Below are 13,450 nucleotides of genomic sequence, written 5' to 3'. Positions count from 1 at the left end.
TAGGTTGATTTCTTACCTTGGGGAAAACCAGGTGAGCTATTCCCTCCATGTTTACAGTCTTTTTTGCCAACCAAGTCTGAGTCCTGGCAAGAAATCAAAATGTATGTCCCAAAATATTGACATAAGCCCTTAACTTGCAGACATGGTTCATCCTGTTCTGTGCTGTAAAATATTAAAACTGCCCTGAAATAAACATTTAAATATTCTTCAAAAATATATTACGGGATAGCACGTGATGTTATGTCAAAACATCACACATATACTATTACTACTACTACTTACTGTTTTGTAAACTCACTTGTTATGTGATGTGATATGCCACTAATGTTCTCATTCATTGGCAGAGGCTGCACCACTGAGACTTAGATCAAAATCCTCCAGCGTCATTGCTTTAAGCTGATGTTTATGTAGACAAACAGCCCCTCTGTTGCATCAGCATCTGTGCAAACTCCCAAGTCACAGTTTGATCCCTCAATTACCAGATTACTCCGTCTAATTGGACAATATGGTTTCCCTGGGGACTGGGCCTTGCCTTATCACAGAAATTCTTTCTGCCGTGCACAATTTGGTGAGATAAATGTAATGGTATCAGTGTTCTAGTGTGTGCCTGGGTGGTCCCTGTTGCATTTCTAATGATGCTGCGCCTTTCCCAGAACAAGTGGAAATACCTCAGTGATGCACCGTGAAAAGAGAGAGGAGGAAAGAAGCAAAGCTCCCACTGGGCTTCGAAATTCTCACACAAGGACATCCAAAACTCTCAGAGGGAAAACTAATACAAACTAATAACAGTTTTTGCCACATGTTAGATCCAAATAAATACTCAGTTACAGGTCCTGCATTTAAAGTTTTACTTAATCAGAAGTCAATGGTGAAAGTACAGTAGTAGTGCAATGTTACAGTATTTGTACTTCATTTGAGCAATTAAAAGTTAAATTATAAAAAATATATCTAGTTAAGAATACAGAAGTATTGAATAAATAAAATATACTTAAAGCACCAAAAGTTAAATAAAGCGAAGAGCTGTTTGAGAGTGTTGTATTATTATGTTCTATAATATTGAAATCTTGTTATTGATGCAATAACATATATGCAGCATTTACAGTGGGTGATGAAAGTGGAGCTAATTTCATGGGTACATATGTTCCTGGTTAATTTTGTAAGCTGATTCTATGTTTTGTGTGTAAACTCTTACACTGTAGAGTAACTACAGCTATAAGAATATAAGTGTGGTAGGAAGTATAAAATTTACCACTAAATTATAATGGAAGAAATACCACAAAACTGTCTGTCAGTAAATTAATTGAATAAATTAGTTAAAATAGTTACTTTCAGTCGCTGCTGTGATTTATGCAAAATAAAGAGTAAAAGGTAACATATATTTGACTTTCTGTATGTCACTCTTATTGATATTCATAATTTCCCCTTTTTCTTTCAAGAAATTTCAAGAAAAAACATTTCAAATTTCAATTTCATTAATGTATAACTTATAATTTTCAGCATTTTTAAGGAGGATATCTAAATCAAATTTCGAAGTGTTAAATTACCAAGTGACATGTATATCATCTAAAAACATCACATTTTTAATTCTGTTTTTGCCTCGTAATTTATTTTGAAAGAGGAGGCTGACAACGGAAAACCGGAAGTAGCCAGAGGATGTCGGAAGCGGTCGTTGCAGTCAAGCTGCTGTAAACTGTAAGTTACGGTTGTTTTTTAATGTGTTTTCTCTTAAAATGCTCAAGGCAGAGTTAAAGTAACGGTGTTGTGACAGGTAGAGGTGAAAGAGGCTTGTACGGTTACGACGAAGGCAAATGACACCGTTTGCTAACACTTCCGGCACAACAAGTTAGCTAGCTTGCTAGTAGAAGCTAACCTTAGCTTTCAGATTTGTCAACAAAACTAAAACCTTGTCTCTCAAATCAATAACAAAGTCTTTGCATGTTGGATGAACATCTGTAACACGTCTGGTGTTGACGGTGTTCGTAGAAACAGCTTTCAGATAAGGCTAATGTTGTCATTTAGCACTTTATTAACGGCAGTTAATACCAGCTGAACCAAACTCCATTGGAAAATTCTTTAATTCAAAGCTAATGTCGTGTTGTTCTGTAGCAGGACATATTTTGAAACGTTTTACTAGACATTAACGACTTTTAACTAATTCGGCCTTACTGCAGCATCAACCTGTAAAAAGTAGCTGATTTTCTAGCTGTTCTTTGTTCATAGGCAGTGTAACGTTATTAGATACGACTATATGTCTCTGGACATCTTTTTTCCCTTTTTTGCTACCTCTTACCTGTAGTAGTCAGTCGTATAGATAGTTTTCATATTGTCGGTGACATCGGTTTTTTTTCCCACAATGTTCAAGATTTTAAAATTTACATTTGACTCACCAGCAAACTGAATTTCAGAAGTCTCTGTCCCTGCATCACTGGATTATCCAGAGACCTTTGTAATTTAAAGGAAGGCACTCTCTGCTAATGCTCCAAATTCATCCTTTCATTCTCCAAATAGTGCTGGAGTAAGAAGTATGAAGGGATGAAAGAAGGAGCATGGTTTCAAAAAATAAAAATGGTCATATCAGCTGATCTCATATGACTCAGAAAGGCAGCTGTGCACTTTCAGAAGAATAAACATGACAAATCTTTTCCCACTTCATCTCTAATATATCTCATTTAGTTCCAAGACAGGTGATTTTCTTTGCCTGAGTTATACTTTTAATCATTGGCATCTGCTCTTTCTTGGCGTCTTTTGAAAACTGGGCATCAGTCTTCATTTTCAGGAATGATCTTGTTATTTTTTTGTATAAAATTCTCTCACTTGCTATGTTAACACAGGGATGCTTTTCCCTGATTGCTGCCACATGTTTGAATCCCTCCAAAATAAGCTTGAAAGGTATAAATGATGAGACTTTATCAAACTTTTTATGAAGTAATTGTTACTTTTCTGTATTTCATAATATAGCTGCAACTTGTGATAGTTTTCTTTGTCAATAAACTGCAGATAATTACTTCAATAAGTTGTTTTAAGCTATATATAAAATGTCTAATATAGCACAAAATTGTACACTTTTTAAAGAAAATTGTGTACTTTCATATACCTGTAAAAGATGCATTCAAATTGTTTGTTTCATTTGACCAACAATCTAAAATCCAGAGTAATCAGTTAGTTAGTAATCGTTAAATTTGAATGGATCAAGTTCGACGTTCATTTTTGGTCCTAAACACGCTTTTTTGTAGAAACCAGATTTAGTTGCAATAAGCGGTTCCGAAGCCAGATTTGCTTCTTTTTGTTTTTGAAATGTCGTAACATGCCTGTGTTACTCTGAGAATATGAAAGCACAGTTCCAGCTGTGATTGCATATACAGTTATTTTTTAGTGGATCTGAAGGTTAAGATATTACTTACTTAAAAAACCTAAAGACCTTCCCAGTTGTGATATAAACATTCCTCTTGCCTCAGTCTCATTAAGTGTAGTGTTTTCAAACAGAACAGAATCTAAGCCTCTCTAAGCCCCAGTCTTGTGTGTCTTTGTCAAATATTGGTATAGCATGCTTTATTCAGATAGGTCTTTTCAAGGGAAACAGTACCTTACCATGTGTGTTTGTTCAACTGATTAATTGTATGAGAGAGGGAATGAGGGCAGTTGATTGACAGGTCAACAGTAGGCAGGGGCCATCTTGCAGGAATCGGGTTCTCACCGAGCTCCTCCATCATTTGTGTTGACATCCTTTCTTGCAAGTCCACAGACAGGGCCTACAGAACTACATGTATCCGCTCTTCTTCTCTTCCTCGGCATGGTTTGACTGGGGGATGGCGGGTGCTAAGCTTCACTGATCCATTTCCTGCCCCCTCCTTTGGCTCTAATTGAAAAATTTGGGTGGCCCTGCTTGTTTGTTTTGGTGGAATGTGGTGGGTTGTGTTTTTTGAGGCTTTTCCTCAGTGCTGCTGCTCCGTAGACCTCAGGGTGAATCGAGCACCGGGGGTCAGGCACTGCATTGTTTGTGAAGCGGCACTTTTCTCCCACCCCTGTCTGCTCTGCGCACTCTGCCCCACCTGGTAGCCTCCTCCCTGCTGACAGGCTTGCTAGGCCACTGGTTTTCACAGTATGGTTTTTGTGACCCAGTCAGACCTGGACAGACAGACAGAGGAGTTCTGGGCTCAGAAAAAATGATACCAAATGGCTCCAAGAGACACACTCAATACTGTTGGAGCCCACTTATTTAGACTTACTGAAACATTTATTTAATAAAAGCCCATAAACAATTTGACAAAAAAATAACTGGAAACTCCTTTGATACTCAAATTATTGTTTTCATTATTTTTTTTTTTGTTTTCCTTGGTTTCATTTACTTAATATGGAGGATTTCCTGACTCTTAATCATACAGAACAATTTAAATATGTCACCTTGTATCCTGGGATATTGAGAGATTATTCTTCTACTTTATAAGTCATTATAATCATTGATAACAATTGGCATGGCAGAAATATTATTAGCTACAACTGGAGTGGTTCATTAATCCATTAATTGATAACAACATGAATTGGCAGCATTTTTAAATCACTTTTCTCTGCATAGAGGACAAATCTTTTTCAGTTTGTTTTTCTTATAATTAATCAGCAGAAATCAATAGACTGATCAACAGTCAAAATAATCAGAAATAGTATCTAGTTCCTAGAACAGTATTTATTGTTTTTCTCTGTTTCTTGCTTTTATAAATGAAATATGCTTGTGTTTTGAGATGTTGATCAGGCAGAACATATAATATGAAAGTCTAACTGTGGACTCCTGGAACCTCACATTTGATAGACAGTTAAGTGATTGTTAAAAACAATAATCAATGCAATAATCTTTAATGCCAACCATGAATGACAGTACTAGTTTGTGGTGTAAGCAGCAGTATGTTTATAATTCACAGTGGTATGTGACTGGATGTTTCTCATGCTACTGATGTGTTTGTTATGTGAAGCAGTGTTGCAGCCCCACTCATAAAGGCTCAACTCTCCAGTTCGACAAGTCACCAGGCAGAGCCGCCTGTCTCCATTCTCTTAATCCTCTGAAAACATTTTCCTGCATTTACAAGTCCGTACTTTATATTTCTGTTTATTGTTGCAGGATTTTTATATGGGAAATTGGGAACTTCACCTCGGTAGGCCCAACTCTGAAAAGCACTTGAGACTGACAAACAAACAAACAGACAGCCCTAAAGATAACAAACCCTGTGGGCAGACATGATGATGGTAGGATAGTGAAGCAGAGGCACACATTTGATCGCTCTGTCCTCTGTCACGAAAGACTCCATGAGCTCTGGGATTGGCCGCAAGCTGACTCACTGTGGAAAAACTCAATGACTTGACAGTGGTCAACGCATCTGTTTTCAAACAGAACCTGTACAGTTTATATTGATATGATCCATTTATTTGAAATGTGATACAGTGACACATAATATGGTCAGATTTCTGTGCAATGGCCTCTCCACATCTTACAGGCATGTGGTGGCCTTGGTGTGATTGAACACTGAGGAGGATTGTTCAAAGCTTCACCCAGCTTGTGTGATCAGACCACTCATCTCAGGCAGGGTGATGTTTGGCTCGCTCTGTGCATTCAGAGGAGTCGAGGGGGAGCTCTTTGATGGAATCTGGTGTTTGTGTAATGTTGGGGAGCATGGAGTGAAATGGTTTTAGTGCGGGGGGGATTCTGAGCCACTGGCGTAGTGAATTAGCTGTTCTGATGGGCGATGGAGGGGGTTGAGGGTGATGAGCTGTCTAAATGGGTCCCTTTGTGCCTCCTAAATGCATCGGACTCTCTCTTGCGCACACACACACACACACACACACACACACACACACACACACACACACACACACACACACACACACTTGCCAATCACTGCCATATGTGAGTCACCTTTGAGTTCAGAGCAGCATCTGATCTAAGGTATGAACACCTCATTCATTAGTCATGTGGAAGTGTGTGTTGATATGGTGGGTCATGTAGAGCGATTCCGCCCATCTGTGGTGCAAAGTTTGTCGTGTTTTACTGCCAGAACAAGAAGGTCCGAGCTTGAAGGAGATGTGTGAAGCTCAAACCCCTGGCAATTGATTTTAGTGCATTGGGAACTATTATCAGTCTATTATCAGTCTTTTTGAGCAACATTTTAAGTCCCAAAAATACTGAATTCATAAGGATTCACAGCTGAGACACACACAAAATCCTCAAATCAGAGAAACTGGAATCAAGTGTTCGTCATTTTTGCCTTATAAATGACTTTAACAGTTAAATTTGAATTTCTTGTCTGTCAAAAAACTGTCAGACATAATTGTTTCAACCCTAGATTATTTAATATTGTTAGCTGAATCATATCTTAGGGCTAAGGTTATTGTTTTTGCAAAATAGAGGTTCCTATGGGCCCAGAATGTTTGTCCTGACTGTGAAAGACCTACCCAAAGATGATGTGCCTAAGTTCAGTTTCTGAAAAGAAAGACCTAATCTGAGGGGCACCAAAGAACAGCCAGACCTGAACTGAACATAATTAGACCTGATCCAACAAGGCTCCTCTGCAGTCGAACCAACAGATCCAAACAAAGAGATCACAAACACCAGAGGCATCTCACTTAGTTTGATCAGTTTAACAGATATGGTGGCAAAGAGAAGCAATACAATAGTCTCTCTTTGACACACACAGAACATTGACACGTTCTGTAGCCAACTGGGTGATCAGAAGGCAAAAAAAATGTTCTGACCTGTTAATTTTCAAGGAGTTAAGTTCTCGTTCTACCTCTCAGATCGAAACACACCTGATACTGCGTACACTCGGGTCCATTTGGATTCGTTCAGGTGTTGGGAATATTAACACTCAGACCTGAGACCCGTGGCAGTAAAATGACACCGACCCAATTATTTTGAGCAGAACTTGGATCATGGACGAGTTTTGGCACATCAGAACTGTGTAGACCCGTGGAGACCCGTGGAGACCTCTTCTATGGAGCAGCTACGGTGTGTGTGTGTTTTCCCCCATGTATCTTTTAACTTTATCCTTCCTTTATATGAAAAAGAAATCGCTAGCTGCCATGTCAGCCAGACCAATGGGCACAACATTTTTGGGGTGTTCTGTGGTCTGTTAAATTTAAATGGTTTCATGTGACAAAGAGATTTGTTTAGAGCTTTAATGAGAAGTCTTTTGCTTTCCCTCTGTGGTCTCGAGCACAGATCCAAGGAAGGGTTGTCACTTGTTAGTAGTGCTGCAAGAAGATCCCAAGCCTCAGACTTCCACAGCTACCACACAGATTAGTGCCAACCCTGCTGTTTGTTACTCAGCCTCCAAGGAAAACAAACCTGCCTTTTTAGCCTGTTACCAAAGAGAGAGAGAGAAGTTGGGGCTGGGGGCTAAACAGCATTATGGCTGGGGGAGAATTGAGCGGGAGAAAAGGGGCTAAATCTGGTTCTGTGTTGTCTTTGATTAAATTTAGCTTTGCACAGTACAACATGGCTCGACACATGTTGGAAGAAAGTGGGGTATAACTTTAAGGGGATACTCTGACGCCCCCTGGAGGTTAATATTTTTCTCTCATTTGTGGAAAATGCTGCCTACCTCATAGGTTTCCACTAGGAGCTTCAGAAACCTCTTCTTGTGTTTTCCTCTTCATGCTACTTGAAGGAAAAATTCATTCACAGTTAGACCCCGGCCTGTTAGAAGTTATAGTTTGCATTACCTACTTTGCAGAGTATTTGTGATTGTGCGTGACATGAGACTTGTGCAAGGGTCCTTTTTATTTCTGTGTGAGTTGGTGCATGTGCACGTTTGTGCACGTGTGCATGCACGCTGGTGTTATAGAGAAGGGTCTGGGCAGTGTTCCCGTGTCCATGCACAGCCCCCAGAGTAAAGTAAACACAGCGGCTCTTTTCTCATCCCAGCCGTCAGCAGGCTCTCCCCAGGCCCGCGCCAGAGACCACACACCCAGACCACACACACACACACGCATTCACACACATACACACACATACACGTATACACTCATATATACACACACACACACTGCCCAGACCTCTCCACAGATCCTTCCACATACTCGCATACAGACAGACCACACAACACCAGCTCGGGCCCCTCGCACGCAACCGAGCTGAGCTGTCATTCTGCCCAGTGTGTGTGTGTGTGTGTGTGTGTGAGTGTGAGTGAGTAAGTGTGTGTGTGGATGTGTGGGCAGGCTAGATGTGTGTTTGTGCACGTGTATTTCCAAGATGAGTGGGGGATAGGATAGAAACACTCCTGGAAGCAGAATCAGAATTGTACAAAATAAAGATCCCAGTCCTCTGCCCCTCACCGCACTAACTCCAAACATATGGGATTGATGAAGGATATACCGAGTTCTTGTTTTAGGCCTGTTAACCTTTTATCTCCTACATGTCAGATCCATAGCCCCTCCATTTCCTCTGACAAGCACAGGGCAGCAGCAACAACATGAGGTAAATCCCGCTGGAGTTTTCTCATTAACTCAGGGAAGTCAGGGCGATGGAGGGGTGGCGGGGGGTGTGGCAGTAAAGTTTCCCAGAATTTTTGTGGGTCAGTACATGAGCTATTGTCCCTCTGCTGCTTTTTATTTAATTTGTGTCATATGCCATTGATTCTCTATACATTTCTCCAGTTTCTAACCTGTTTAACGAATGTGTTGTGAGAATCTAAGCTCTGAGTCCTGTGATATTTACTTGGTGCTACAGGTCAAATTTTCATTGAGCTGAAGTGTTGAGGGGATTTTCATGTGGTTAGTATTGAAGTGATTAATATCTCATTTGATTTCATGTAATGGCGCAGGGGGCTCCAGTGTGTATTCAACTGTGCTGAATAACAGGATGCACCAATTGTCTCATGAACACGAAGTTTTATGATACATCTCCCCAACAGGTTAAATGTTAATAGTTTAAATATGATTATTTAGTCAAATAAAGGACATAAAATAGTGAAATGTATTTGTTCCAGTCTATCAGCGTTAAAAGGTGAGATATTTACAAGTCTCATTTTCTCTGACAAACAGTTCAAACCGCAAATTGTCAAACAAAGCAGAAAATCGTCATACAGTAGATGAGAAGGTGAAGTGACGTTTAGTAATTATGATACAATTTATTGTTAAATTATCTTTACACATTTTTAGAAAGAAGCTCAGTTTAAAATAGTTTAAAATATGTATACATTAGAAATTTGTTTTAGAAACTTTATTTTAGGCAGCCAAATGAGGTTCAGATCAAATGATAAAAGTCATTTATGAAGAAAAGATTATAGCTTTTCAAATGTGTGGATTTGCTTCATTTTTTTGTTTTTTTTTTTTTTTTTTTTTTAATCACCAGGTATCATTTAATTTAATCTGTTGGCTGAACCAAATTTGCAGTTTTGGCGTTGTGCTCTGGAAATTTCACAGTTTTATAAACTAAGCAGTTTATTCCAGATGTAAGAAATATTTCTCAAATGAATAAATGATGAAATAACTTTTAAAAGTCCTAAACCTGTTTTGTTTGTCACAGTAAAGTATCTCTAACTAACAGACTTCTCAGCGTTGTGTCCCGTCCTGTTTATATTCCAGTCTTGGTTAGCTCTTGGGAGTCTTCTAGCAACTCAGTTGTACATTTACACTTAATTACTGACTGTAAAACTGTGCGAAGGGTTACCACTATGAGCTTTTTGCAGGTCCGGTCCGTGTGAACTCTTGCATTGTTTGTGGAGAACGTGTTTTGGCTGTGGAGCAAGAGGGCGGAAGCTTCGCTCATGCTGCTTCAGAGAGACTAGATTGGTCGGCCTTCTTGAGACCTGGCAGTAATTTATTAGCAAACATCTGTGCTGTTGAAATACATCCTTTCATTTTTTTCATGTGGAATCTTTCCCTTTCTTCCTTTACACAGCCTCAACATGAACTGATTTGCATGGGTGCTCCTTCTTTGGGACCATAATCTGTAATGTATTGTGTGGGCTTATGTGGAATGATTGGGGAGGCCAGGTTTATTTATCCTTTGCTGTGAGGTTTACATTCTTACCCTCCTCCCTGCTCTCTGTCTGCTCTGTCCTTCTTGGCTCCCTCATCTATTTTTCCTATTATCTGAGAGATAACTGCTGCAATACATACAGTATTTGAAGACCTGCAGGGTGGGATATTAACACTAGCTGCCAACCAAATGCTGCTCATATTTTACTGTCCCCAGCCAGGTCTAAAAACATTAATGTCTGTGTGCTTGGTAATTCAGTAAACATGGCTGATGGATTGGTTAAAATAATAGTAAAAAATAGTAAATAGGTGTTTATTATAAAGAAACAGTTGAGGATTCACCAGCTATGGTTCCATGTTGACATTATCCCAAAGCACTGGAGGCTATTGCAGATTCTTTTAGTACATTTGTCCATTTTTACTTAAAATTATTTAACTTTATATGAATTAAGTCGGCTTCCAGAGCTGTTTATTTTTACTGTTTTTGTTAAACTAAACATTTATATTTTTCTTTAAAAGGTCATAATGATGACACTTACACATTACGTGTCATTAGAGCCCGAACTGACATCTTTAAATTGCCTTTTCTTTACCAAAGGTGTATAAATTAATAGATGCTTAAAGGGAATAGGCTTTGCAGTGGTGTGGAACAAAGGCAAGCAAATTTTCAGATTCAACAATCTGTCACCAGCACATTTTTCCCTTTTATAAATTATTTAAACAGTTAAGTTATTTTTCATAACCCTTAATTAATTTACTGTAAAAAGAGAAATAAATTGATTTGTTGATTTCTTTTGATCCTTCTTTGTTAACTCAACTGTCAGTGCACAGGTTTTGCTAGGGTTTGTGTTACTCAGCGTCTCCGTATACCTCACCCTCTGCCTGATATTCTTCATGTCCAGGTGCTGATCGATCCAGTCTTGCCGTCTGCCTCAGGCCACCATGTCTCGTGCCCGGCAGCCCCCACTGGTCACGGGCATCTCGCCCAAGGAGGGTCCGGCCTGGACCAAAGTTACCATCCGTGGAGAAAATCTGGGAACAGGCCCAGCCGACCTCATCGGTAATACATTTATAACACATAAAGAATGTTATAGTTTCTGTGTTTGTTTACATCTTAAAAATACATTTCTGCTGAGAAATAAGGATTTATCTGTAATCATACTGGTAGTGTTTTACATGCTTCACTTTTATATGCTTTCTTTCTTGTTCTCTTAATAAAATATGCCTGTAAGTATATAAATTAATATGTCAAAATACATAGACGGTACATAAATATTTTCCTTAGATCATCACACTTTATAAATATACAAGCTGTCACCACGTTGTGTGATGAACATTTATTTGTTTTAGTGTAAATAATTAATCTTAGGTGATGATTTTTTTGTTTATTTCTCTGGTGAAGAGGAGGGACGCTGATGTGAATGTAGCTGTTCTATTTTTTCATTTAATTTCTGTTCTGGCATGTTGAAGAATTTGTAACTTCAGCTGTATTAACTGATTTTTATTAATGGATCCTTCAACAAGCAGCCCCTTCTTCAAAACAGGCTGGTTTACTGTTTGTTTTTGTTTATCTGATTGGAGACAAGGCTGATTCTTCATCAGTTTTTCAGTTTTTAAGTTTTATTTTCAATTATTATTATTGTTTATTTAATATTATTATATTATAAAAATTCAGTCTTGAACAGGTTAAATGCTAATTGTATGTTTTAATGGGTTTTTTTTTTAACACATCAGTAATAATTAATTATATAGAGCTATTTCATTGTGGAATTATAAATTGGCATATATTGTAAATGACATATAAAATATTTAACATTGAAAGTTTACACACTAAAAAAAAAAAAACATAATAATGAAACACAATAAAAAGCTCAGTCCAGACCTGCCAAATAAAGATACTGAAGTATTTTACTGTTATGTAAGTCACATTAGCTTCTTCCTGTAAATATTTAGGCTTCTGTATGCCTAGTTGAGAAACTCAAAAGCTTATCAATGTATATAATGTTTAATGTTTTTCAAAAGCTACATAGGTAAATTATGACTCTGATCGCTGCACCTTTTCTTAGCTAGTATTTTCCCTCTCGTTCCCCTTTCTCTCCTCAGAAATAGAAGGGGGAGGGCAGTCCAGAGCGCTTACACACTGCTCCACGCTTAGCAAGTTGTGCTCTGGCCAGTGATACCGGTCTATTTCTGACCATGAATGTCCCTGGGGCCTGGAATTAGACAATTAGATATGCACAAATGTGTGTGAGTGCTTGTGTGTTCAAACAAAGTGGCCAGTAGAGAACAGATGCAGGAAATGGGGCTCTAATGGGCATTTTATTCATGGTTTTATGGACTATTTGTTGATCAGCTCTCACAGGCTCTTATGATGTTTGATTATACACACGTGAAGCTTGCTGAACCCCCTCAGCTGGAAACGTCAAAGTAATCCCTGTCTGTCTTCTAGTGTCTGAATAGAATTAAAAGGTTTTAAAAAGGGGACAGCAGATGTAGGGGCAGCGTGCACAGTGTGCTGGTAATGAGCCACTTAGCACTGAAGTGACACAGTTAGCTTAAAGGAGCTGAGTGAGAGGAAGAAAGGTCACGGCCACCCACACCCGTCGTGACTCCAGCTTCAACTTTGACCCTGGTGACAGTTTAACTAAACCTGCTGATAGATGCCAATTCTGTCTGAGTGCTTACCTCTTGTTATATATTGTCTATGTGTATGTGTCTGAGCTGCAGTTTGTTTATTTATGCTGTCACACTCTGCCTATATATCTCAGCCTTTTCACCTCTTCCCTCCCTCTTTTCCTTCTCAGGTCTGTCGATCTGCGGCCATAACTGCCTGCTGACAGCCGAGTGGATGTCAGCCAGCAAGATAGTGTGCCGCGTGGGTCCTGCCAAAGACGACAAGGGAGAGATCATCGTCACCACCAAGTCTGGGGGTCTAGGCACCTCCACAGTCTCATTCAAACTACTTAGACCAGAGAGGATCGGTAGGACTCTGTTTTTGTTGCAGAGACAATAAGAGACAAAAGTATTTTATTTTGTTTATTCAGTTTGTTGTTAAGTCAATGGAAGTAAATAATGAACTGTGTCTTTTGAAGAATCCACAGTGATGTATCTAAATTTATTTATTTCACCAACAGCTCAAATTTGACTTTGCTAAAAAAATACAGCAAGAAAGTCCTTGATTTTTCTCTGCTCTTTGCTAGATTATAAAATCACTGCAGACAATAAATAGGTTGTGCACAGAGTTTTCCCTAAATCACAAGTTTGATTCAAAAGATTTTACAGTCTCACTTTTATTTCAGATGAGAAACACGTCTCTTTAAAGAGATACCTACACAGTGAGTGTGAGAGGTCGACACTCTGAGAACAAAATATAACCAAAACATAACTTAAACTGGTTTACAAAATTTCTACAAACTAAACACAAGGAAATTGAGATTTACTTTCTCCCAAAAGTGCTGAGCACGGCTGGATGTGTGATGTGTGA

At 38.8% G+C, this 13,450-nt stretch overlaps 1 protein-coding gene across 2 annotated transcripts in view; it reads left to right on the top strand.

Moving 5' to 3' along the window:
- The first annotated feature begins 1,629 nt into the window (after positions 1 to 1,629).
- Positions 1,630 to 13,450, top strand: part of exoc2 (exocyst complex component 2) — a 41,080-nt gene continuing 29,259 nt past the window's right edge. For both annotated transcript variants that reach the window (XM_026323405.1, XM_026323404.1), the window contains exons 1-3: positions 1,630 to 1,692; positions 10,869 to 11,026; positions 12,771 to 12,947. In XM_026323405.1, the coding sequence (XP_026179190.1) occupies positions 10,909 to 11,026; positions 12,771 to 12,947 (295 nt within the window). In that variant the 5' untranslated portion in view covers positions 1,630 to 1,692; positions 10,869 to 10,908. The remainder of the gene's footprint in view (positions 1,693 to 10,868; positions 11,027 to 12,770; positions 12,948 to 13,450) is intronic.

The sequence above is a fragment of the Mastacembelus armatus genome, chromosome 4 (genome assembly GCF_900324485.2).
Source record: "Mastacembelus armatus chromosome 4, fMasArm1.2, whole genome shotgun sequence".
Classification (NCBI taxonomy): domain Eukaryota; kingdom Metazoa; phylum Chordata; class Actinopteri; order Synbranchiformes; family Mastacembelidae; genus Mastacembelus; species Mastacembelus armatus.
The sequence above is the reverse complement of the archived record's forward strand: the minus strand, read 5'-3'. Positions and strand labels throughout refer to the sequence as shown.